The 27,964-nt window shown below is 42.5% G+C and overlaps 1 protein-coding gene across 5 annotated transcripts in view; it reads left to right on the forward strand.

Moving 5' to 3' along the window:
• Positions 1-27,964, forward strand: part of CACNA1A (calcium voltage-gated channel subunit alpha1 A) — a 257,374-nt gene that overhangs the window by 108,688 nt on the left and 120,722 nt on the right. For all 5 annotated transcript variants that reach the window (XM_081845837.1, XM_081845835.1, XM_081845838.1 and 2 more), the window contains 3 exons: positions 12,324-12,415; positions 13,715-13,867; positions 14,741-14,928. In XM_081845837.1, coding sequence (XP_081701963.1) covers positions 12,324-12,415; positions 13,715-13,867; positions 14,741-14,928 — 433 coding nt within the window. The remainder of the gene's footprint in view (positions 1-12,323; positions 12,416-13,714; positions 13,868-14,740; positions 14,929-27,964) is intronic.

The raw sequence follows: 27,964 nt of genomic DNA on the forward strand, positions 1-27,964 counted from the left end.
TTCCATCATTCATTTCCTATGTAAGGAAACCCATTGTTCAAACAATGTAAAACTGATTTTCAATTCTGGTTTGGAAGCAAACTACAGTTTGTGCAAACCACTGCTTGCCGAATTTGGAAGTAATAGCAAAATATGGTTTGCTCAAAACAAGAAGTGGAGGAGGGAGTTGGAGTGTGCAAGAGTGGTGGAGGGAGTTCAGGAGTTGAAAGCTTTGAGCCAACAGCCAAACCACGATTTGCCCTCAGAGTGTGTCAACAGTCGTGCTCACTGCAAAACACATACAAACATAGATGGCAGATTATATCAATGAGATGACTCCCGTTTCCATGACAACCTACATGAATGAGCATAAGAAGGTAACTGTGAAGAATGTGAATGGGAAATGTCCAGTTGCTATGGTGATCCAGTAAATGGAAAGAGCCCCTCTGGTGTGACAGAAGCAGGCTCATCTGCAGGCAGAAGCTCTTCTCACACTTCACCTGATGGACAAGTAATAATAGAGTGAGTGTCTCGCTCAGGATAAAGGGATTGGGACCAAATAGGTATGTATTCATAGGAAAGTCCCTTAGGTATTTACAGGACCCAACCAATAACCCAAGTGTGGATATGAGAACATATGACTGCAAGCCCTATTTATTGCAGTGGTATGTTTATGAGAAACTGGGTAGAGTAATTAATACAATTGGCAAGATAAGTTACTTGGAAGTCATATGTCAGACTCACCTATATAATTATACCCGCAGTGTACAAAAAAAGGGCTAAAAATGGAGGGTTGATTCTGGAAGTATGTGAGGCAAAGTGTGCCAAGTATGAATGGGAAAATTTCTCCATAGCTGGTTCATATCACTTTCATGAGTTTTTACCCATCATTCTATTCCATTTATGTATTAATTTGTGATTTCTAAATAAAACATTTCAATATATATTTTCTTTAAATGCCTATTTTCTTATGTCCAGATGGCTTAGAACTGGGTCACAATATCTTGAGAACTGTGAAATCTGGTGGATGGCTGTGTTCTGCTTTAACGATTAGTCTCAGATGTGCTGATTATTTAAAACATCCATTCCGGGCTGGATTACGTTAGGATAGTACTCATGCATCTGCCTGGTCAGGGTCATAGGGTATGTTGTTCTGGCAATAGAAGTGGAGAAGGAGATACATTCTTCTTGGCATTCAGCCATTGGTTACTGTGAGTCACTAGACTTTCACCTCACAGATCAGTTCTCTAAACTAACTAGTGCAACCTGTGAGAGGTGTGACAGCTGTAATTCCCTCCTCTGGAATTACAAGGAATCTCTGGAGCACAGATTCTTTCCTCTAACCAGTTCTACAGCACAAGGCAAGAGAGGTATGGGTGCTAGAGACCAGGACTCTTTGGGTTTTCTTCCAATCATGGAGAACAGGTATGGTAGACCTAGGTAACTAGTCTAGTGTAGTGGTAAAGGTGTCAGACTAGGACCATTTTTTCTCAAATACCCAGTAAGATGCGAAGATTACTAGCTGACCCTAGGAATCCTTTAGGACCTCTATAGTTGTGTATATATGAACTGTTTTGAGATGGGACTGCAGCTACCCAGAAACAGTAGTAAGTCATGAAGGTTCTTTGACCAACCAACATACACACTGCTAGTGATGTTCTCTGACTCCACTGCAATGAAGTCTATTCCCCATCTTATTAGGATGCCTATGAGTTCCCACTGGTTCCCATTGGAATCATTTGCTGCCCACACTGGTCCCAAACTGTGTATATGGACTTTCTGCACACTCTTTCTATGCACAAAGCTTGTGAGCTGGTTCCAGATGCTGCCATCCTGCCAAGTGCTCCTATTCCTCCTCTCTCTATGGGTTGTATCCAGTGTTAGGTCCATTAATTCCAATGGGTCTACTATGAGTAAAGCTTAGTTGGCTACAACCCTATGCAGTATTTCTAAATCGATATATGACTACAAATTGTTTGGTTGTGTGCATATTTATCTTCTGTGTATTTTTTCCAGATTGTAGAGAGTATTTTTGTTACATTTGGGCAACTGTGGAAATTAAGCAGGGGGACTAAACTGCTGTTGCACAATAAGCAATCATGCTTGCTTCTTCTGTATTTTGTAATTGTTGATCAAAATGACTATTGGGGATGAATTTGGGCATTTGTACAGCTTCTGCTCCAAAATGGAAAAAGAAAAAGCCCCCTCCCAGCACAAATCTTTTGTTTTGAACCGGGGGTGGGGGAGGATATATTTGATTCACACAATTGCCATGCAAATATCCTTCCTGTAATTAGAGTAATGGCATGATCAGCCCACAGCAATGTAATTCTGGACCACATCATGCCCACATTGCTTCCTCTTAGAGTTTCAATGTGAATGACCCTAAGCAAATGCAGGGCACATGCACAAAACAGTGCAGTTGTAGGTAGCAGATCAGGTGTGCGTCACAGATATCTTAAAACGGCACTAACCTGTGGTGCCAGTTTCCAAGTAAGGCAAATGGGCCCTAAGGTATATTGTTCATTAATCTCTTATATTTCTGATATTCAAAACCCATGATATCCAGCATGGTTCCATAATGTATTCAACTTCAGCTGCCCAGTTCCTGCACATTCCTTGATTACTGGACCCCTATCCAAGACAGTTTAAGGCTTTATGCTGCGTATTTCTGGGAATCCAGAGCTCAGCTTTTAGTATTGCAGCATAGCTGATGAGTCAAAAGATCCTCAGCGAAATGACTTTTCCTTTCCTGTGCTCCAGCTGAACTCCTGCTTTGCACCAATTTGCAGCTTCAGTTCCTAGATTTTGCAGACTTCGGTAACCACTCTTGCAGTGTGGATTAGAGTGGATTGCAGTACAGTGGTACCTCGGGTTACATACGCTTCAGGTTACAGACTCCGCTAACCCAGAAATAGTGCTTCAGGTTAAAAACTTTGCTTCAGGATGAGAACAGAAATCGGGCTCCGGCGGCGCGGCGGCAGCAGGAGGCCCCATTAGCTAAAGTGGTGCTTCAGGTTAAGAACAGTTTCAGGTTAAGAACGGACCTGCGGAACGAATTAAGTACTTAATCCGAGGTACCACTGTAGTGGAAACCCAGTAGTTGCAGTGAGCCACAGCGTAGAAAAGTCGAAACCTGCCAGAAATTGTAGGCGTGTGTGTGTGTGTGTGTGTGACAGAGAGAGAGAGAGGGAGCACCTGGCAGGGTGCAGCAGCGGAAGATAAAGAGAGACTTGAGAAAGCACAAGCAGGTGCATGGAAAGTGTTTCATGTGGCCCGCACTGCAGCCTGAGAGCTCAAGAGTGTCTTGCCAGACAACTCCTTGGGTTGGCCCAGTGGAAAGCAGTGTGGAAGTGACTAGCACTTCCACACTGCCCTTTGCTGCTGGGGGATATTTCCCTAGCACAGTCCTTGCCCCTCATGTGTTTTCTTAGAGCTTGGGGAGAAGAATGGGGTTGTTCTGTCCGATCACCAGGTTTTGTTTCTGTTCTTGTTTTTGCAAGAGGGAAGTGTTTCTAGCATGGATAGAGACTCTCCTCCCTCCTGTGCCCTGTTGGATTCAGTCATGTGGATGCTGCTGCTGCTATTTCCACCCCACACCTTTTAAGACTCACCTAACAAAGCAGCTTGGGACGTGGGTGGCGCTGTGGGTTAAACCACAGAGCCTAGGACTTGCCGATCAGAAGGTCGGCGGTTCGAATCCCCACGACGGGGTGAGCTCCCATTGCTTGGTTCCAGCTCCTGCCAACCTAGCAGGAAGGTAAATGGTGTTTCTGTGCGCTGCTCTGGTTTGCCAGAAGCGGCTTAGTCATGCTGGCCACGTGACCCGGAAACTGTACGCCGGCTCCCTCGGCCAGTAAAGTGAGTTGAGCACCACAACCCCAGAGTCGGTCACGACTGGACCTAATGGTCAGGGATCCCTTTACCTTTTTATAACCCAGTGCTCATAGGTTGTTAAATGCATATTACTTTGTTGTCCTATTATTGCAGTTGTTTTTAGGCACAGCTGGAGTTACCTTTCTGTCTCCCGGTAACCACCCGCTGGGGGTACACAATACAAAACTGAATTTCAGACAAGGAGAGTTTTGAACATCTCCATATTACCCGGCAGCTGAACTGTAATCTCTGCACCACATGGTGGAATGGGAAAGAGCCGTTCAGCCTTGGGCATTTAAAACAGAATATTGTAAAGGAGAGGAAAGGGACCAGGGTGGCAGTTTCCATGAATTAAAAGCCTCAGTCACAGATCTAGAATCTCTAGGTTCCAGATCTCGGCTTTTCTCAGAACTGCTTGGGCAGCCAGAGCAGGTCAGTATCTCTCTGGAGCCTCAGTCTCCTATCTGTAAAAGGGGGAGTATATCAGAGAAGGATTCTGTATATGAAATGCATGCAGAACACAAATGATATCAGCCTCATTAATTTCATTGGGGTTTGGGGTGGAATTTAGTGCTATAAGCTATTCTGACACTTCCATGTAGGAAGGGAAGGATGGGATATAAGGATTTTTAATAGCGTAAAAATGCTTTGAAACTTGGGTTAATTTCCTCCTGTTTCTTAATTATTATTATTATTATAATTATTAAAAATTCTATTTTGCTCCCCTGTTGTATACTGTTGGGTTTCTTTCCCATACCAGAAATTTCTGTACTGTAATGCATTTAGTTACATATGGCTTCATCAGCTGCAGTGCAGCTGCTAACTTTTCTGGGTGATACTTGCAACCCAATTATGCCCCTTAGTGGGAAGGATGTGTATAAACTGCTCTACCAGACTAAATTTCTGCTATTTACTCCATGCTTCAACCAGCAAAGTTTGGGATTTAGGAATCATGTCAAACTCCTATAAAGTGGTGGCCTGGGAATGAGGCAATTTAAAGTACAAGATGGGTGGTAGGATTGCCAGTGTTCCCCCCTCCCCAGGTCTCCTATGCCTTGAAAAATTGCATAGCAAATTGAAGAAGTGCATCTTTTCCCATTGCTTCATATGCATGGGGGGGGGGGGAATTCACCACCTGCATTTTACTTGCCATGCAACTTTTCAAGGCACAGGAACTCTGCCAGGAAAGAAAAAATGGCAACTCTAGGTTGCCTGACTCATTTTGCACATGAACTAGTTTGCAGTGGCAGGCAAAACCGATGACTCAGATGATGCACTCTCATAGATAGAGAGACCTCTGCCATTGGCCAAAGGAAGGAGCAGATTCCTGGAGCGTGGCAGTGGGCCTGATTCAGGCTTGTCCTAAATGTTCTGGTGTTATAGAGAGCATGACCCATAGGATTATTTTTTGATCCTCCAAACCTCCATGTGAGAATGGGAATCTTGGTGAGTGGTGAAGATTAACCTTTTCCCTCTGTCATGATTCTGAAGCTTCTGTTTGCATCAGGTGGGGACTTCCAATTGGCACTAAGGCTATGCATACATTGAAAGCACACGATTTCCCCTAAAGAATTCTGGGAATCGTAGATTGTTAGCTCAGGGATGGAATTTGGTAATATGGAGCCCTGAGTGAAGACAAAATTTGCGCCACCCAAATATTTATTATTTTCACAATAATTCCTTTTGGTACTTTGAGTAGGTATCCATATAAATATAGGTAGTACCTTGGTAGTCAAACGGTTTGGCTCCTGAACAAATCAGCTCCCGAACGCCACAAACCCAGAAGTGAGTGTTCTGGTTTGCAATCGTATTTCGGAAGCCGAACATCCAACACGGCTTCCGCAGGTTCCGATTGAGTGCCACGCCTTGGTTTTCGAACTGTTTTGGGACTCCTGGAACGGATTAAATTTGAGAATCAAAGTACCACTGTATTATTATGTTCCCCCTCGGTTGTTGCCCTGTGCAGGGGAACCACCCACACCGCCCTAAATTCGACGCTGTTAAGGGTGCTGGGAATTGAAATTATGTGAGGGGTAAATTACACTTCTCAATATTCTTTGAAGGAAGTAATGTGGTTTAACACACTACAGCAATATAGTGTGTTTATCATGAGTAACAGTGGGACTTCCTGATTTCCGTGGGATTTTCTTGACAGTGTACTAGGATCACAGACTTGAACTGAAAACTATTCAAGGTGTTGAAATTTTCATTTGCCTGTCCTAAGAGGGTCTGCATTTTGGTGCTGACATAGAGCTGCTGCTGTTTTCTAAACATCCTTTATATAGATCTGTAATGGGGATGAATATAGATATAGGTATTTCACTATGCCCAATACTGAGCCATGGTGGTTTTGTGATCTTTTGGAGATGATACACTATGTAAATTAGTGATAGCTTGGGATACATGTGAATTTACACTGCAGGAGCCATTTTTGCCACCTTTCCCCTCCCCTTACTGAAGGGAAGGTGACAATAACTTCACCCAAAGCTTTTTCAGGGCAGGCTGTTTAACACCCAGCCTGCTATAAATATTCTCCTGACGATCATATTTTAAAAGCATATATAGCTTTGGTGCCCTTGATAATTCTGTAATTAAAAACAGAAAAATGCAAGACTGCTAAGTACCAGCTAGTGGCTTGTAAACCAAACCTATACATTCTTGCTGCTGGCTTCAACAAGATCTGCACCTCTTTGGCACAACACTGTTTTGGGTTAAATGGCTTTGGTGCAATTTGTTTATCAATTGATTTTAACAATACATTATTGACATTATTGACTCTGAAAATAATGCAAGCCTTTGCAGAATGGTGAATCATATACTTGGGTGTATGATTTTTTATGTCTATTTTCCTCCCATTTTCCTCTTTTTTTTATAAATCCCTGGGCAATTCATGCTGAAGTTTAACCCAATGCTGACTCTGCTTACTCTCCCTTTAGTCTGACTTTGAGTGTGTCTGAGCAAGACAGAATGTTATATAAACCCAGATCCAGGCCTGTGCATTAGCGTGCAGGGCAAAAGAATGCAGAATCAAGAACTCAACAGCAGGACAATCATACAGGTTTTGCATCTCTTTAAACACCTCAGAGACTAGGCATGTGGCATGCCAGTTCCAGTGGTGTGCTCTGAAACACAGACGTGGTAAACCTCATGGAGGAACAATTTCAGAATGACTTTGTTCTCCACACTGCACACTCACGGCACACACTAACAGCTCCCTCTGACACCGAGCTGCAGCTTTTACAATGAGTGAATGCTCTGATAAAAAGTGCATGCTAACAGAATCCGATTTTGCCTGGGTTTGTAGTGCTTCCATCCTGACTGCAATTCTGCACATAGTTCTGCCCTCCCAGTGACATATCTGACCCACGAAGTTCTGGAGCAGTGAGATTGATGGGAATACGACCCATCACTACTTCTTGTCCATAGTGAGCTCTATCAATGCAAATGCCGTGGAGAAATTTTTCCTAGTGGATCTCTGTGGGGCTAAACATTGCCAGAGGAAGGAATGGCAATCAGGAGAGTCGAGAAATGTAGGGTAGTAGGCAATAGAGTCATTGTGACTTCAGAATGTCTCTAACCTAAGTAGTACACAAGAAGAGTCTGGTTGGCTTTGAGCAAAGACTTTCCACTGTGGCTAATCAGATGCTTTGGGGAAAGATCACAAGTGGTACTTTGCTTCAGTCTCCCCAGCAACTGAAACTCATAGGACTACTGTCTCTAAACATGGAAATGCCATACAACCATCATGGTCAATCACTGATGCATCGTTCACGAATTTGTCTAATCTCCTTTTAAAACCACAAAACCTGAGATCTTCACCACATAACTTGGAAGTGAATTTCATAAATTTATTATGCACTGTGTGAAGAAGGTACCGTCTTTTGTGCTTCAGCAGCTGGGAATGCAAAAGAGGGGCAAAAATCAACAGCCTAAGGCAAACTGAAAGATAGAAAAGTTACCTATTTACTCTGACTAACTTCAGGGTAGTAATGTCGTTACTATGGTCTGATATTTAGACGTGTCCGATGAAACAGGTACACATTCAAGAGGTGGTCAGGTATTAAAAGCAAAGGGGGGGGGCGGAATTTACACCATCCAAGATTGAACCAATTTGTATGTGCCAAGATGGTTCAGAGTAAAAATTGGATATTGTAGCAAATATTTTTTAATGAAAACTTATATTTATGATACCTTGCCCCATACCAGCTGCTAAAAAGTTGCACGCTTCCCACCATGTTGATGAAATTTAGGCACATTTGGTAGGTTTGTAAAAAATAAAAGAGAGAAATTTTGGGTTGCTGTTACAAAGAAAAATGATAAGATCATAGGACATAAATTAATCATGGATCCCACAATTATATTATCAGAAAAACTGAATGAGGCATTACCAAAAAAAATTAAAGGAAAATGGTGGGGAATATGTTGGCAGCAGCACAGATATTGATAGCTAAATGTTGAAAGAAACAGCAGAAGTCATCTGTGAGGAATATGGAAAATATATTTGGCATACAATATTAATGCACAAAGTATTTTATAGTAAACTTTAATAATGAGAAAGGTGCTTTGTGACTGTGAATTTATTTCTTAATGTACTCTTAAAACTTGATATAAAAATATTGGGAAATCAGTTTTGAAAGTTATATAAGATTGAAAATCATGCTCATTTGTAAAAGAAAGAACTGTACTGGTGTTATTTAATCACAAAGCAATTCTGTTCAATATTAATCCATTATTATGTAATTAGAGAAGTGTAAAAATATATGATTTATAGATTTTAATAAATCATTGTTTAACATAATGATATAGTGTTGTACTATATCACACAATGATAATTAACTGGAATGTTTATGTGATTTTTTAAATGAAATAAGAGTTTATTATTAATAATAATAAATATTCAGTACAGCAATACATAGGATGGAGAGAGGGTGGAGGTTGAAACATTACACTTCATAATAGCAAGGTAAGGATGTTCCACTGTAATGTGTGAACATTACATATTTCACATATGGCACTTTCCCATCCTAGTTCTGTTGGCCACTGATGGCGTGTGAAGCTCATGAATTTCATCATAAGTTAAATCAAGGGTGGGGAACCACTTTCAGTCCATGGTCCAGACTGAAACCTGGCCAACCCTCTGGGCTCCTCATTCCAGTGGTGCGTGTGGCAAAAGCAGCGTGGTTACTATCAAATGTACTTTACATTTGATTCTCCCTTTGTTTTAGGGCAGTTGTACATAAAACATGTAAAACATATGCAAAATACTTAAAAATTTACAGTCTAATCCAGGGAACATCACAGAAAGTGGTGAGGCAGATCAAAATAATTGTCAGATGGCACCATCATAATGTCATATGATTGGCAGAGGTTGCTAAAAATGGACCATTTATGGGCCATTTGGAGGGGCTCAGTGGGCTAATTCAGGCTTGCAGGATCCACAAGTTTCATACTGCAGACTGCAGCAGAAATGTGGAAAGAAGCTCAGTACATGTCCTGCGTTGTGTTTTCCCGCTTCTGTGTCCTGTATGATCTACCTGTAGTTCAGGGTCTCTAGGCACAAAATCTCCCCCCACCTCAGCTTGGGGTATGAGAACTCCACATAAACTTCAGGAAAAAATGCTACCTTGTAATGTACGTGCCATATATTTTTCAAAGCAGATTGTGCCAGCTTAGAGTTAGTGAGTTCTTTATCTTTCTTCCCATTAGTCTGAGACTGTGGCATACACCTTGCTTTCTCTCCTCCCACCCCCCACTGCTGAGTCACATGGCCAGAGTAGATAAGTGGTTCCTAATCAGAGTTGCTCATTGAGCCCATCTGAGTCAGCTTTTTAATTACCATAAGAAAAAGATAGGAACACAGCAAGAATAACTTCTAATTCCAGAGCCCAGAGATCTCATTACAACGCAATTACTATCCTCTAAAATGTAACCACTTTTAAGTTAGGAAAGGCAGAAAAAAGGGTGGGGGGGGAGGGCTGCTTAACTAAAAACCAGTGAAAGGATGCTAAGATGCTTGCCACATACCCGTATTTTTCGCTCTATAAGACGCCCCAGACCAACCACAAGACGCACCTAGTTTTTGGAGGAGGAAAACAAGGGAAAAAAATATTCTGAATCCCAGAAGCCAGAACAGCAAGAAGGATTGCTGCGCAGTGAAAGCAGCAAACCCTCTTGCTGTTCTGGCTTTTGGGATAGCTGCACAGCCTGCATTCGCTCTATAAGACGCCCACACATTTCCCCTTACTTTTTAGGAGGGAAAAAGTGAGTCTTATAGAGCAAAAAATACGGTATTTATGCCGTGTATGGTGCGTTTACCTCTTGCCCGTGTTATGATGATCCTGAATGTATTGCAGTAAAATGAAGAGATTATGATAACAACCATCATCATATTATTTCTTAGCACTAAACCAATTGCAGGCAAAGTTCTTGGGATCCTTCCCAGCTGTTGGGAAGGAGTGGTGGATTAAATTAGCTGAAGGCAGTTATGGAGAATGGTGATTACTAGCTGGAAAAGAAATGAAGGTCAGCAAAAGAGAGATGGCATTCTTCAGATATATAAAGTGTTGTTTAAACAGGAAGGTTGGGTTGCTTTCTATGCCCATGGCAACAGAATATCCCCCCCATATTTTTAAAAAAATATTTATATCCTGCCTTTGAGGCAGCTAACAGCTAATAAAATAATTTTTTTAAAAAAGCATTAAAAAAAAGCAAGCAATTATTGGTTCATTAGAAACCACCTTGTTAAATGAACCTATTTAGTCAGTTTGTTGTCTGTTACCTAAAAGCACAGAGAGGAAGTAACCTGAATTTTTGAGTGGACACAAGCTAAAGGCTTCTTTGCACTGACCAACTCCTACCTCTAAGCAGTCGTTGGCCCACTTCAGCCATGCATATAGCCGTAGCCAGGATTTATTGGGGGACTGACGGACAGGATTTACTGGGGGAGTAGAACTGAGTTGTCTGCGATGCAATTGGTCACTTAAAAAGTGAAGGTAAAGGACCCCTGACCGTTAAGTCCAGTCACAGACAACTCTGGGGTTGCGGTGCTCATCTTGCTTTACAGGCCAAGGTAGCCGGCGTTTGTCCGCAGACAGTTTTTCCGGGTCATGTGGCCAGCATGACTAAACCACTTCTGGTGCAACCGAACACCGAAACCAGAGCAGCACACAGAAACGCCATTTACCTTCCCACCAGAGCGGTCCCTATTTATCTACTTGCACTTTTTGGCATGCTTTCAAACTGCTAGGTTGGCAGGAGCAGGGACAGAGCAGCGGGAGCTCACCCCATCGCAGGGATTCGAGCCGCCAACCTTCTGATCGGCAAGCCCAAGAGGCTCAGTGGTTTAGACCACAGCTCCACCCGTGTCCCTCTATTGGTCACTTAGTTAAGCATTTTTGTTTATTTACTTGATTTGAAATGTTAGCATGGGCCAAGATGTACATCTCTGGAGAGCAACCTGTTTTCCTGGAGGGCCACTTTGGGACGTGAGTGGGTGATTTTGGCTAATTCTTCAACTCCAGTCCATAAGTTTCTCCGCCAGCAAATTGGGTTGCCACTGACAACTTTGGTTTCTGACCCCTAGTATACATTGGATGCAGCAACATCCATTCTTATGCAGATGCAGATGGAGGTTGGGGGTGGGGTGGGGTGTAAGGCTGCTGTGACTGCGGTATTCACTGACAACTTTATCCATGTGTAGATCAGTTCACAGTAATACTTTCTTGCCTGATTTTTGCCTGTGATTTTTGTCTTTGCATACAGTCTAGGTTTCAGATGTAATTTTTAAGATTTCATACAGATAAAATAAAAAAAGGATGTGCATAGTCCCAAGGGGTTCCCCTCCCTTGTGGGAGTAGCCAACAAATACCTATTTCCAACTCAACAGTCCCTGGATACAATCTATTCTTTCATATAAATGATACATGGGCCAGATAGAAATTTGGGGACTATGGTTTTCCTTGATAAAATGGTGATTAGGAAAAGGGTTAATCCCACTTCCTAGGTGCTATACTCCTCATCTGAATTGATTGTCCTTTAATGGAAGCCTGACATTCAACAGGAGAAACTTCCCGACATGTAAATTGGTGAGGAAAGCTTCCTAATGTCTGTTCATGAAACTATAGTTAATGACACACCTAAAATTTGCAATATTTTTGTACTCTTTTAATACAATTAATGTGTATTAGTGGAATGGTGGAGCTAACCTCTATTAGTTATTGTTGATTCAGAATAAAGGAACAATTGCTATTAATCCTCAGGAAATGAGTATATCGTGCAGACATCCTTAGAATTAACTTCCAGAAGAAGGAAAACCTCCACATGCTTTTGGAGAAGTCCAGATTCCTTCCAAACAGTAGCAGGCTGGATTTCCACTGCGTTATTGGGGAAATCTACTTTTCTTCCTACTCTGCACTGTTGAAATAGACCAAGTTCTCAGCACCAACACTTCCTCTTTATTTCTCTTACAGCATTTTGGCAACAGTCGGCACCGATTTTGACCTGCGGACTCTGCGGGCTGTTCGTGTGCTCCGGCCACTAAAGCTAGTGTCGGGAATCCCAAGTGAGTTAAGTGCACTCTTCATGTCCTGCAGCTCACCTGTAACTTATTTGAAGCACCCACCTTAGCATCTTCCTACAAGATATAACGACTGACCCAGGCAGGGGTTCTCGTCTTCCTGTGGCCCCAGTATCAACCTCTGCCCACCACCTCCTGGGAACCTACAGCTTTTCTTACAGCCTCCCCATGCAACCCATATGAACCAGCTTGAACCCTGTGATCATCATCAGAGGCCCTTCTTTGTGTGCCTCTTCCTAAAGAGGCAACATGAGAACAGGCCTTTTCTGTGGTTGCTCCCCATTTGTGGAATGTTCTCCCTAGGGATGCTTGCCTGGTGCCTTCATTGCATTTCCTTAGGCACCAGGCAAAAAAGTTTCTTTGTAGCCAGGCTGATTAACATTCTATGGTTTTTTAAATGTGTTTGAGGGAGGAGGGTTGTTGGGTTTTTTATGTACTTTACGTTCTCATATATTATTTTTATGTTGTGAACCACCCTGTGATTTTCAAATGAAAGGTGATTTACAAAATAAGTAAGTAAGTAAATAAATAAATAAATAAATAACCCAATGCCTAATCAAAGAATCTGTCCTCTCCCTGTAAAACCCAGACTCTAATCCTAGGGACACCTTCCCAGAAGTAAACACCACTGATCACAGCAGGACTTACTTTTGAGTAAACATACATAGCATTGCACTGCCACCCCTTATTCTCCTCTAGGCTCTACATGTAGGAACTAGAGCGTCAGCCAGGAGTATGGCATCATTGGATATTATTCCAAAATTCTTGAATGCTAAGAGCGATGTCTAGAACTTGTGGAGTTTCCCATTTGTTTCCATGGGAGATATTTGGAAATAATTTGCATGAATGAAGGCTATTCCAATGCAAGATGGTTATCAAAAGGGATTTGGGAATATCCACATAAATTCCATACTTGGGAAGATCTTGTGACCTTCCAAAATGGCTCTTGCTTAATATCAGCCAGTTCAGGCTTCTTTCTTATTAGGATCTCTTTCCTCTAGGCTTATGGCCTCTTCTGAAAATATCATGTAGCAGAAAAAGAAATGGTCATAGATTATAGCCACATGCTATACAGAATGAGGAATTTGTTTTCTCTCATTCTTCTGTCTCCACTACTTATGAATGCAATAAGCAGGGAGTGAATTCTAGGTTAGGGGGAATTTGCACAAAGCAGGGAGCAGTGGTCAAGTCCCTCCCTGCTCCTGTTAAAATTTAAGTACAGTATGCATACTTATGGATCTGCCTTGTGGTAATCCTGCTCTGCCCTCTGTCTTTTTCTTCTAGGTTTACAAGTCGTCCTCAAGTCCATCATGAAGGCCATGATACCTCTGCTGCAAATTGGCCTCCTCCTATTTTTTGCAATCCTTATTTTTGCAATCATAGGGTTAGAATTTTATATGGGGAAATTTCACACCGCCTGCAAGGATATTATTACAGGTAGGTAAAGAGCGTCTGTTTCTCTGTGTCTGCTCCTCATCCTCATCATCCCAAGCTCAGACATAGAAGGCAGTGAGGTTGTTTTGACCCTGGATAATAGGTATCAGGCAAGCTTTTTTTCTGCTAGGATTAAGTGGGCCAGGCTGAATATACTGAGTGAGTAAGTTTAGGGCAGGGGTGGGGAACCACTTTTGGCTAGAGGGATGGATCCAAAAAGGGTCAACACTCCTAGGATTACTTTGGTAGGTGGACAGGAACTCCCACTTGCCAATCACCTGATTTCACCTGATCTCCTGTGACATCAGACATTTCCTCTTCCATGTCTCCAAAGGAGGATTTGAGAGTGTACTTAAGAGCTCACTTCTGATAATTTATTTGTGGCTGCTGTTTGAACCTTTCCCATATCCGATGTCAAGTGATTTAAGGTGGGTGAGGCACACCCAAAACAGCCTCTTGAGCCAAACCTGTGACCTGGTGGGCCTAATTAGTTCCTTGTTACAGGGTTTCTTCTCCCCCCTCCAACTTGTGTAGGAGAAGAAATGTAGACTGGATAGAAATGTACATGTTAGGTGGTGAGCCTCCTTGCAAGATTGACCTCAGGCCAAAACAGCTCTATCTGTTTCTACAGAAGCCAGGTACAGAGAATGCTAATTGACTGATCCCTGTGATATCACCATCTCTCCCCCTTTTCATATAACTTTTTTGTTTGTTAAAATGAGTTGTGTTTTGATGGGGCTCTTTTTTAATGAATAGGGTGCTGAACAAATGTTCAAGCAACTGAACACTCCATGATATGCTTTATTACCTGCTCCTGATTACCTGCCTGGCACAGTTGCAGTATAACCAGAGAGTCTCTTTTTCCTCCCTCCACAGATGAAATCAAGGAGGAAGCTCCATGTGGAACGGACGCGTCATCACGCCTCTGCCCTAATGGGACCAAGTGTGAAGAATACTGGCAAGGACCCAACTACGGGATCACACAGTTCGATAACATCCTGTTTGCCGTGCTGACTGTCTTCCAGTGTATCACCATGGAAGGGTGGACTGACCTCCTATACGATGTGAGTATTATTGTTATTTATTTATACCCAGCCTTCTTCTCTCAGAGGGACTCAAGGCAGCTTACAAAGAAATATATTAAATGGTAGAACTGGCTGTATTATGGTTCTGTCTGCAGGATGTACCGTAGCAAGAAAAGCAGAAAAACAAGGACTTAAGTACAGTCATACCTTGGAAGCCGAACAGAATCTGTTCTAGAAGTCCATTCGACTTCCAAAACATTTGACTTCCAAGGTGCGGCTTCTGATTGGCTGCAGGAGCTTCCTGCAACCAATCGGAAGCCCCACCGGACGTTCGGCTTCCAAAAGAACATTCGCAAACACTCACTTCCGGGTTTGCCGCATTCAGGAGCCAAAACGTTTGGCTGCTAAGGTGTTCTTCAACCAAGGTACGACTGTAATTTGAAAAGATAGTATCTCTGGGTATGTTATGAATGTAGGCAGGCATTGGCCTAATGCTGGTAGAAGAACTTTGTGGCTTTTTCTATAGTATAAAGGAGTGATGAGTATAATATGAACCTAGGCATGGGAATTAGGATCTGTTCGCCACATTCCTGCCTTGTTTGTTCATTTGTTGGCTGCATACATGCATATATCCCTTTTTCGCCAACATGCTTCAGTTTCATCTGCAGTAAATACTGTTTTCCTGCAGAGTAGCAAATTAGTTTTTGCATCTGTCCCATAGCCAAGCATTCAGAGATCAGTTTCTAGAATGAAACTGTGAAGCATTCCATCTAAACCAGGAGCTGGGGGATCTCAGGTCCAGGGGCCCAATGCAGCCCTTCAGGCCCTTGGACCTCTCCCTAGGCCACCCCTTTCACTGGCCCTGCCTCATACCCTCCATGATAGTTTTTGCTTAGCTGTAAGATGTCCTTGAATTCTGATAAGGTCTCATTGTGAGTAGAAAGTAGCCTACTGTATAATGGTAAAACTTGTATTTGTTGTTCCACCCATTTTTGCCTCTGGCCCCACACATCACTGTTCTGTGGCCCTTGGAAGGCTGTCCATTAAGGAATATGGCCCTTGGGCTTAAAAACGTTCCCCAGCCCTGATCTAGACTGAATCTGGAACCTTAGTCACAGTCTCAGATGCACAGAATCCTCATTGAGCTGTAACAATTCTATCCCATTAGGAAATACCGTAATTATACTGATCAGAACTGGGAGATTTTAATTGAGAAAATAGATCTTCCCACTGGCTGCCCTCTGACCATTCAAAACTAGGTTTCATAACATAGTTAATGATACATGGGACAGTGGTGGTGGTGATTTCTCAGTATCTGTTGTGGAGATTTAAGAGGTCACACAGGCAAAACGGTGCAATTACTGAGGATAGTTCGATTGCATTAGATGCAGCACAGTCTCTCTCACACACCCAAATTATATTCCAGACCTTGAATTGAGGTCAGTAAATTCTAGTCCCAGACCCTTACTTTTTCCTCTTTAGCGTTGAGTACAGCTGGTGGCTGGTTGTGTGGATAAGGCACAAGTGTCACAGCTGAACCAACATGGGGAAGAGGAATTAATCCTAAAGCCACAGGGATTCCCCTGGAGCAATTTAGGAGGCCTCCTCTTAGGATTGGTCTACCTGTCATTAGGAAATAAGATCATTTGGAATTCAAAACATAAAAGCACTCTACACCAAAGAGGCAACATACATTTTTTGCTGGAGGTACAGTTCTAAGTCTTCCAAAGCCAGGCTGCAGAGCACAGGAGACTGATAACTTCCGTGAGTCACAACAAGCAGACCTGATTCCAGAATAGCAACAGGAACCTTTATCCCATAGCAGCAGACTCTGTAATAGGAAGCAAAAGAATCTGAATTGAATTGAAATGAGATGAGATGCACCCATTTTGGGAGAGTTTATAAGGGGAGCCTTATAGGAACGTGGGGTAGCCATGGTCGCATGTCATAATATACTGCCACTTACCTAAAACATTTAGATGAGCACAGCAAGGACTGCCTGTCCTAGATAGCTCCAAACAGCTAGAAAAAAATGAGGGAAAGAGCCTGAAAGCACTCAGGCCACCTTGTAAAAAAAGAAAAAACAGCAGCAAATACATGAGTAGGAGCAGACCATGCTCAGAAAGAATTGTAGACATGCAAATTAATCTGCATATCTACATTCTGATCTGATCATGATCTATGGATGCATACTTGGAAAGGTGGCTCCAAATTGTGGAACATATGGAAATCCTCCTCCATCCCTGTTCAGGTGGCTGCACAGACTCCTAACCACTAGCTTCAGTGTCCAGAACCCATTCTAGCGTCCCAGCTGCTGGTACAGCAACCCTGCAAAAAGCCAGCCCATCCTTCTTTGACTCTGAGCTCAAGGCTGAGATTGTTAACAACAGTTCTGGGCTCTGCGCAGGGATTAGACAAAGGATGAAAATGTAAGAGGGGGTGTTTAGCATGCTGCTCAGCTGAGCATCTGAAAAAGAGACTCTCAGCTGTAAGGTAAAAAAGTTTGATGGCCTCTCACACTTTAATGGTAGCCACCAGTGAAGATTTGTCATTTTCCCTGTAATGTCACTTGAAATGACTCTACATCATGATGTAGTGTAATTCTGGGGCATCACAGGAAAATAAAAACGGCAGCTGCTAGCCTGTGGAGCACCAGTGAATTTCAGAATTTGTCCCCCTTATTTCATGGCCTCTGAGTGGGAACATAGAAGGAGGAGGCAGTTTTGCTTCAGTCTAGTTTTGCAGTCCAAGCAACAGCAGAGGGTTTTGCATAAGAAATGGCATTGCTGATTCCCCCAGTTGATAATATTTGCCCTTTTAAAATCAGCTGCTAGTGGTGTCAACCTGTCTAATATAATCCTGGTTTTGTACAGCTACTGTAGATGTCTGTCCCCAGAAACAGAAGGCTACTCTGGTATGTGAGAGGATGCAGAAGCCAGGTGATCTAGGGTTGTGCACTGGTAGACCTTGGGAGCAGATAGAGGTTTAGGAGAAACAAAGAATATTAACAGGAGAGAAGCAATGCCTGGTTGCAGTGTTGGTTGTAGAAGTCTTTTAAAAGGATAGAGCAGAGTTGGCAGAAGGCAAAGGATGGGTGAGACATGGAGAGGGAGGGAGACTGGCTGGTAGCCAGGGAGGGTGGATCACTGTAATGGAAAGAGCATTGATCAGCCATGTAAATGGCAATTGATGAGACTGGGCATGTTGAGTTTGTGTTTCAAGAAGCGTGAGGAGTGGTGAGGTCAAGAAGCCAGGAAGATGAGCACAGATTTTAAAATCTCTGGAGAAAGGGAAGAGAGCCAGGAGTCAGACACAGTTCTTGTTTACTGAAGTTGATTATGGATAGTACCAAAGGACCAGCTGTGGGGGCACCATTATGATATGTTGGTGGTACTCTCTCACATAATGTGTGGTTAAAACAAATACATCCCCATTTTGCCTGCAAAACTCATTGCCCCAGAACTGAATGTCACTTGTTAAATTCTGAGTAAGGAGTAATAGTTATTGTTGAATGTTTGTTATGATCACAAGATGCAATTCCTGAGGCTACAATAATACTGTTAATATTAGTTACTGGATCATGTATGTAAACACAGCACTTCTTTCTATTCCGCCCCCACCCCCAAGATTACACATCCCATTAGCAAACCATTTAAAAATGAGGAGGTGATGCAGGGACCAGGTAACTGATAGGTGACAGGAGAGCAGGAGTGGATATAAGACTCTTTCTACAGCAAAATAAAGTTGACTGAGAAATTAGATTTGAATGCTCCCATACACCTCAATCTAAATAGTTAAAGCTCTGTAAAACATCTGAAATTGACCCTCAAACTATATTGGGAGTAGGAGAAGCCAGTGTCACAGAGCGAGGAATTCCGGAAAAGGCAAAGTCATTGGTTGTTTTTTAGTATGATATGGTAGTTGGGAAAATAGCTCCTTATAAACCTATAGCCTAAGAACATAATAAGATCTCTGCAGGTTCAGAATTAAGGTCCACCCAGTCCAGTATCCTGTTTTCAGGAGAAGTCAGCCAGGTGCCTCTAGCAAAACCACAAACAGGTCATGAAAGTGACAGCCTTCCCTGTTGCTGCTCTCTCAGTAACTAGTATTCAGTAGCTCACTGCCTCAGAACCATTTTATCACATTGAACCAGACCTTGGGAGGGATGTGCCAAAAGAAATTAAATTTCCATGTCCCACAAGAAGCACCGAAAGGTAAGTTTGGGGCATAAGATGCCCATTAGAGACAGGTCTCTCTTTGAGGACTTCCTATATTGGAAACAAGACTTTCTTGTAAATTAATGTATCATCTACTACCATTTTAGTGTGTTGCTAACACTAAAAAGTTTGAACCCCATGAATCATCCCCTCCTACCTGCCCTCTTTTCAAAAGCACAGATGAGCAATATGTAAGCTATTCTTTTCCTTTTTGCCTTGTGGGTCATCAAACTAGAAATCATGGGTATTTTTTTAGAAAGAGACACGTGTTTATTCAATTATACTCACAGTCCTCCCTTAGATTCTAATTCAGTTTGGATAATGCACTTGCAATAGCAGTGAACTATAGACTCTCTATCCCCTTTCCCACTTTGAATGCGTGTGGATATTTCATTTTGCCATATATATATATATATATATATATATATATATATATATATATTGCAAATATATGAGTGTTATTGCTGCCACACTACCATGCTCTCCTGGAAGATGTAGTTTTGCTATGGAAGGTGAATGTGCATGAGATGCCTGCAGCAGGGTTCAGTACTTTTAAGGTTGCATACAGGTGTACCTGCACATAGGAATGGGACAGTTTTTTTCTATTGCGGGGTGAGCTCTGCTTCTCCCCTGCCTTCACTTCTCAAAGGAGGCGCATACAGTATCCAAACTGAAGCCGGTTTTTGTTACTCCTTTCCTCCTCTCCCCCACCAGCCTTCATTCAGGCATTCTACTTAAATCTCAAGCATGTGCTTGATTTGTTTGTTTTCAAGTTTTTAAAGAAAAGGCTTTCACAGAGTGTATTCACAGTCTTGTACTGCTGCTCTGAGAAATGGGAGAGGTGGCTGTTTGACTGACATAAAGCTCCATCAGTCATTGCTGTGTTTCTGCAGCAAACTAGAAGAACAGTTTTCCCCTAAGCTCAGTCCTGGGAGAAGATGGTGTTTAGCTCTAAATGCTGTGAGTGCATCTCCACAGCAGGCTCCCTGTAAAAATGTCACGTGTTTGTTTTGATTAGCAGCCATTCTATCTGGCTGCATCAGAGGAGGAGTTGAAACAGCAAAGCCTAATACAACGGCTTCACTAGGACCAGCTGCCATGTGGCTCTTCCTCTCCCAGCGTTGTCATCTGTTAGTCGTCATTTCACTTGGCTGCCTCTGGAGAAGAGATGAGACAAATTGGCCCCACTTCATTGGCTTAGCCAGGCCCAATTGCCATTTGGCTCCTCACTTCCCAGAACTATCTCTTCAGTAGCCATTCCACCTGGTCATTAGAACAACAGTAATAGAATTGTATATAAGAATTGGCTCTCTCACATTTGCGCTCTCCTTCTTCTTTTTCTTCCCTGTCTCCTTTCCCCATTTTATATTGTGTCTGTTAGACTAAACCTGTGGTCAGGGTCTGTGGTATTTTTTTGTGGGAGGGGATGTTTTTTGAACAGCACCTATGTCTGGCTAGAAATGGGAAAATATTAGCAATAATGTATGTTTGCTAGTGTTGTTGATAATTCGGCGTAGCCACAGAATTTGGAACGACAGACATTCACATGTTGTAATATGAAAGAAGATGTGATGTCTGTGTCTATTTTTCCTATGAGACAGCAGGAGAGCAGTACCAGCCAGATATCTTGGCTAATTAAATCCACAGCAGTTTGTACTTGAAAGAACCTGAGGGGCTGTGAAAACCACAGGAAACTGCCTTAAACCAAGTCTGACCCATCTAGCCTTTAAGTGCAGGGTTTTGTTTTTCCACAAATTGGCAGGGCAGGTCCTCAGATACAGATCAGGAGCGTAGTATTGAGGGGGTAGACCACCCCAGCTATAAACCTGATTGGAATCAGACTCCCCACAGCTGCAGTTTTGCACTACAGTGGTACCTCGGGTTACATACGCTTCAGGTTACATACGCTTCAGGTTACAGACTCCGCTAACCCAGAAATAGTGCTTCAGGTTAAGAACTTTGCTTCAGGATGAAAACAGAAATTGTGCTCCGGCAGCGCGACAGCAGCAGGAGGCCCCATTAGCTAAAGTGGTGCTTCAGGTTAAGAACAGTTTCAGGTTAAGAACGGAGCTCCGGAACAAATTAAGTACTTAACCCGAGGTACCAATGTACAAGAAAAGCCACCATGAACAAGAGGTGTGCCCCACCTTCCGGTTGTAGGCATAGGGGCCGCAATCCAGATCTGGACCACAGCAAGAGGGTAAATAGTTAAAACCCTCCCTACTATGTTAGGATCCTAGTTGAAAGGCCTCATACTGGTAATTTGTGTAAAAAGCAAAACCCCTGAATAAGCATGCAATTAAATGTACAGATGCATAGCTAAATGCACAGCTTAGCCCTCAGTATTCTTCACTTACTTTGCTTTCAGGCAGGGGGTTTTCCAGCACGTAAAATGTTAATGTTTCAATAGTCTCTTTCATTTTTCTAAACACTGGGCATTCGTGACTGCATAAAGTTTCTGCTGTGCTGTAACCTTTTCAGTTGTGCTAGGCAGCATCTGCAGCAGCTGCCTGTGTTGTTTGTCTGATGGTATTTTAGCAGTATACCCCTAAACCATCCCAATGTGAGCGGGACATCTTTTTTGGTCTCACTCTCACGCAAATCAGCTGGCCCATGCCAGAGTATTGGACCAAAAGACACCCGGGTTTTTGGGGTCTTGCGCAAGTCACCTGGCTTACCCAGTTTCTCAGAAGTAGCTGTATTAGGAAACTGCGAGTTGTAATAATAATAATATTTATTTATTTATTCATACATACATATATACATACATACATACATACATACATACATACATACCCCGCCCATCTGGCTGGGTTTCCCCAGCCACTCTAATGCTAGACCTACTCAGAGTGTTGGCCCATTGAAATCAGTGGACTGAAGTTAGTCAGTGGATCTACTTTGAGTAGGATTACCATCAGATGGATTTCTTTGTATCAAGTTTCCCAAACAGCTTGAGACTGGGAAGTGCTCTACCCATGGAATTCACACACTGTTCCATGAGCTAATCAAGCTAATGCAGACAGCAGAGCTCGCTGTCCCAGGATTGTCTCTCACTATATTCCCCACTGGCTTCCAAGAGAATTTGTGGCAGCCAGCAATGCTCTGTGAGTCAGTGGCCATGAATCCCTCCAAGACAGCACTGGGGTGAGGAGACTGCACTTTGCACCAGTATTCATGGAACTATTTCTTGGAACCCTGGGAGTGAATTTCAGTGAACAAATTTGCTAAATGCCTCCATGTTAGTGTGTGCGCACTAAATGTTTGACAGACATGGGTGTGTGGCTCTAATTAGAAATGGGAAAACTAAGCAGTGAGTGTTAACTCCTCAAAGGCAAGCAGCACACTATATTGCTGCCTGCCCAGGAATGCAGATATGGAGTGGGGCTGTCAAGCAACTGGCAGGCCTCAGAACATGGCTGGTGGGCTGCCTTTGGTTTGGTGGGTCACAAGTTGTTCAGGCCTGCCCTAGAGGGTGGCAACTGCACCTTAAGCTTTGGTTACCAGGAAGAGGAGAAATTTGAAAAGTCAGTCCATTCTCCTTTCAGACCCTGATTTGATTTGCATAATTGCTCACTCTTAGAGCAACTACATACTACCAGGAGTCTGTCACTTTTGTTAGAAAGAAGTGGAGTAAAAGCTTTATGTCCTGTTATCCCCTAAAATGGAGACCACCCTACTGTTGGAAGAGGGGCACTGGGGGGGGGAGGCAGATTGATTGGGGTGAATTAATTCGAAACTGGCAGTCTCAACCAGCAATAGAAAAATCACTTTAAGAATCAAAACAGCACAGTCTACAGAGGCCTGAAAGAGGAAGATGCATGTTAGGGAAATGAGAAGCGAAAAAGAGAGAGCACTTTCAAATTATAGATTGGCATGACCTTTCTCAGCAGCTTTGATTTGATAGAGATCTTTGAAAAAGCCGAGCAGTGGAGAAGATCCACGATATATGCTTAAGTCCGCTGGAGCTGTCTGTTCTGCAAGAATCTGTTGCTGCACTCACTTCTGATTTCTCGAGAAGTCTTTTCACAATGAGCTGGATTACGCTGATTAATCATCTGTGCTTGTGTGGCATGTGGATCATTTAGCCTTGATGATTTCCTGGATCAGTCTATCCCCACAATTTAGTTCGAGTGTTATTATTTAGATTTTCACTTCGCTTTAGCCTAAAAATAAAATTAAAAAGGCAGAGAAGCAGGGTACAAAATTGTCCCTATCCCATTCTTTACAATAAACACGATAGATAAAGTAATTACAAGCTACTCTCAACATGCTGGGGTTATGTTCTGGGGATAGTACTTAAAGCCAAAATCACATATAGTCCAAAACACATTGGGTTCAAAGATTTTTGCCCCTTGCTGCCTGCCCCCTTTCCGACCCCTTTTTAATTAAATTTGCCAAGCATGTAAAGTTGAATGCACACAGGTTAAATGTGCTTAAGTTGCGAGTCACCTGTGCTAAATATTTTTAATTCTGCATAACAAGATTTTATTTTAATGCAGCACATGCACAAACACTGCCAGTATTCCAGTGCTAACTGCAAGTCTGGCACTAACTTTATTTGCTTTTAGGCAGCAGTTAAAAACTCATCCCTTTGTCCAAGCTTTTGGCAGGGAGAGGTTTTGGGGAGATGCAGCCAATACTAGTTGTCTTGTTGCAAGTAGTCATTCAAAATTTGAGTTTTATTTATGTGACAGGTGATGGTTATTTATAACATATTTTGATTATATTATGTGACCCACCCTTGGATCTCCTTGTGATGAAGAAAGATGCAGTACAAATTTATTAAATAAATAAGCCCAACGCTGCTTCAGGTGTTTAGGCTGCATTTCTTCATTTCACTTTTTAATTTGTATACTCCCTTTCTGTATTGCTATACACAAGCCAGTTTGCAATCTGAAGAAACAACAAAATACACAACAAATATCACACATCCTTATAACAGTCTAATTCAATACAAGTAAGTCATTTAAAAAATGACTTAAAATAAAAACTTATTAAAAAATTAAGTAATACAGTGGTACCTCGGAAGTTGAACTGAATCCGTTCTGGAAATCCGTTCGACTTCCAAAACGTTTGGAAACCAATGTGCTGTTTCCAGATGCCTGCAGGAAGCTCCTGCAGCCAATTGGAAGCAGCGGAAGTTGCGTTGGATGTTCGGGTTCCAAAGAACGTTCGCAAACCGGAACACTCACTTCCAGATTTGCGGCATTCGGGAGCCGAAACGTTTGACTCGCAAGGCACTCGGGATCCAAGGTACGACTCTCCACTTAGAGTATATTATACAATAAACTCTCGAAATATCAGTAAATAATAATTCAACAGAAATTAATGGTCAACCATTACGATAAATCATTCCTAAACTATAATCAATAAAAACAACAGCAAAGACACAATGCATAAATTACTACAGTACATAAAGGCCATGTAAAAAGATTGAACTGAGCACAAAGTCATATAAATTATAAAATCACAAAATGCCCTAACATAACTGGTGCAGTAGGTTTAGTGAGTTTCCAAGGGGGTGGGAGAAGGATACCCCTCCACTCACAGTTCTTTCTCCAGCCTCTTCCCCCTTCTCCTCCAGCTGCATGTTTACCTGAGAGTAAGCCCCATTGAGCAGAGCTTGAGTTTTCAACAGAAGTGAGTTCTACAGTTATGAACCCTCAGAAGAGCACATAAGGGGAGGAGAGGAGGATTGTTTTGTCTGGCAAGCGGGAATGCTTGTCCTGATATAACAATCAGAAGAGCAAAGAAATGATTTGGGGGAGATGGGGGTTTCTGCTTTTTTTAGTCTCTGGGGTGGAGATGGTGAGGCTCTGTTTAAATTGCATATTTAAAGAAGAAACATCCACTTCAATGGCTTTCTGCTATAGTACTTTCCCTCCATGTTCTCAGATCACTTTCCTGTGCCCACCTTGTCCTCTTTACTCTGTGTCCTGTGCGTTTCTGAAGGTGCCCTGGATAACTAACCAGCACATCTTTTCATTCCTAGCCTCTTGGGAAAGGAAACTAGTTTCTTTCTACTCAAATTGGTTTCATTACTCTCCTGTGCCTTCCCACCCCCAACCCCCATGTAGGTCTCCTATAAGCTTTTTGAAAGTGGTTGTGTTCCTTCTCCCTGTAGGCTCTCTAAAAATGTAACATGGCTGGAGTTTATGCATATAACTGTTTCCAAGAAAGAATAGGGCATCAGTGATTCTCTTTCTTTCCTATTTCCAGTTCACACAACCACAGAATCATAGAATTGTAGAGTTGGAAGGGACCATGAGGGTCATCTAGTCCAACCCCCTGCAATGCCGGGATCTTTTGCCCAACATGGGACTCAAACCCACAACCCTGAAATTAAGAGTCTCATGGTCTGTGGACTAAGCTATTTACTTGATGAATGCAGCATCAGGTTATTTATTTAATTTTTTATTTGGTGTGTTTATTACCCACCCAAAGCTACCATATACCACAATAAAAGAGTAGAATACAGTATAGAGATAATCAACAGTTAAAACAGCAATCAACATATAATTGATTATGAGCCCTTTGATGACTTATCCCAAGGATGGGCAACCTGCAGCCCTCTAGATCGGAGCTTTCCAAACTGCGTGTCGTAACATGTTAGTGTGTAGGTGTCTCATGCAAACGCTCCCCACGCTCCTCCCAGGGCTGGAAGGGGGTGAATTAACCTCCAGTTTGCTAGTAAAACTGAATTACTGTGTCACGAAATGATGCATGTCTAAAAAGTGTATCACCAGCATGAAATGTTTGGAAAGCTCTGCACTAGATGTTGATGAACTACAGCTTCTATCATTCTTGACCGTTATCTATGCTGACTGGGACTGATGGGAGTTGGGAATCTAACAACACCAGGACAGCCATGGCTCAGACCCCCTGACTTTCTCTGTCTTTCCCAAACCGATTGTCAGATGGAACCAATCTGTACATGGGGTCAGCTCATATACACATTGAGCAATCATGGGAAAGGAAAGAAATTAGGTAGGAAGAAGTTCTTAGAATAAATGGTGACATTCTACTGCCAAAGGAGAACTCATTGGAACACTTGTATTATACTAGCAAACAGTATCTTAATATTTTGGGAAGTGAAGTGAAGAGAAAATATAGTAGAGGGCATTTTCTCTCAGGGAGATAATTCATTGGGCCCCTGTGGCTATTGATGAGCTAGACTCCCTCAATCCACTTGGACTGTGCCAATGGACTATGTGCCTTTACAACAGACCTGTCTGCCTATTTGTGGCACCTTGGGGCATTCTACACACCCATTGTTTGCGTCCCTTTCCCACATCTATATGGGAACATCTAACACTTGCTGAAGCCAGGGGGTGAGATAATGCCTGCATCTTTACAACTGCATAATGGCACCAGCTTTTGTAGCCTGTAGCAGCCATTCATGCTACATGGGTCACCTATTCTGTCTGACATGCCTTCTCAGCATATGAATTTCTGGGAGAGTGAATTATTTCTGTGCTACAGAACTCAGTGAACAGTAGATTGGGGGTGGGATGCAGGGACTGACGACAGGAACAGAGCAAAATTAGAGATGGAAGAAGGGCATAGGGAGGATTGAGAAATGGAAGTGCAGAGAGATCTGTGGAGAGGTAAACAGAAAAACATGGGGTGGGCAGACCAACCTGTGGTTGTGGAAAAAGAAGAGAGAACACTATGGGATGAAAAAGCAGGCTATCATGTTTTGTCGAGAGACCTATGGCGTGACCTATGGAGTGAGGAAAGGGGAATGGTGGTGAGGTGGAAGTGTGGAGTGATTTGTGGGTAGGAAACTGAAAAAGAAGGGGTAACTGAGAGATGGAGAAACGAAGAAGAGAACATGTGCATTGCTATGGGGTGCAAAGAGAAAGTGCTGTGGAGTGGAAAGAGAGAGAAATAGATGCCCATAGTAGTGTTAAGAGAGAAGATATTGTTGTGGGTTTCTGAGAAAAAGGGAGGTTTGACGTGAGAATAGAAAACCCTACATAAAAATGGTGGCAAAATGTGTTTTTTGTGGTTATTATAGTGAAACAGTTTGTAAGTAAAAGTTAGTAAAAAATACAACAATGGCCCTTAGGGTGATTTCACTTGTGTCCTGCTGAACAGCTGCATGCTGCTTATTCTGATGAAGGTGTTCTTGGGCAGTAGAAACACAATTTCCACATTTTTGTTGAAGGCAATACTTCACATTTGTCCCAAGCAGTACTTCTGTTGCTGGGATACTGTATTATTTTCCTGGTGTTTGTGGGATGTTATATTTTTATTACCAGCAAGGGTTGTATGATTGCAAATTGGATCGCCTTTTAGAATGTGGCTTCATGAACATCTAAAGCATCTGTTGGAAACCTCAGTATTTTCCCCAAGGGGCAAATAGCACCTTTGAGGGGTAATTTAAATCAATAAAACAGTACAGGGGAGAAAGAGTCATCATCCTGCCCTGCACCTTCAGTCCTGATTAGATCCCCTTCCCAGCTGCTATGAACTCAAAAAACCAAGCACAGGCAACCCTGATCATGGAGTTCCTACAATATGCAGTTAGGGTACACATATCTTAATTGTCTGGATAAGTCTACAGAGTTCTCGCACAATGAATCAATAGAGTTATCACTGATGTAGAACCAAGTTGAACCCAATGAGTTTGCCTTCTCCAGAAGCTCAAAATAAATGTGAATAATTGTCGTCTATGTGCTGTACGGGTTGCACAAAATAAATGTTAGGCAGAGACAATGGTTTGTTGGTTTGTTGCATTTATCTACCACCTTTCTGTGAAGGGGGTTTACAATTTTAAAATAGTAAAAGAAATAAATGATATAAAGTGTAGAAGGAGAAATTCTACAGTGCTCTAAGGCAAGCATTTTGGCCCT

The sequence above is a fragment of the Podarcis erhardii genome (assembly GCF_964252035.2).
Source record: "Podarcis erhardii genome assembly, chromosome: 2".
NCBI lineage: Eukaryota > Metazoa > Chordata > Lepidosauria > Squamata > Lacertidae > Podarcis > Podarcis erhardii.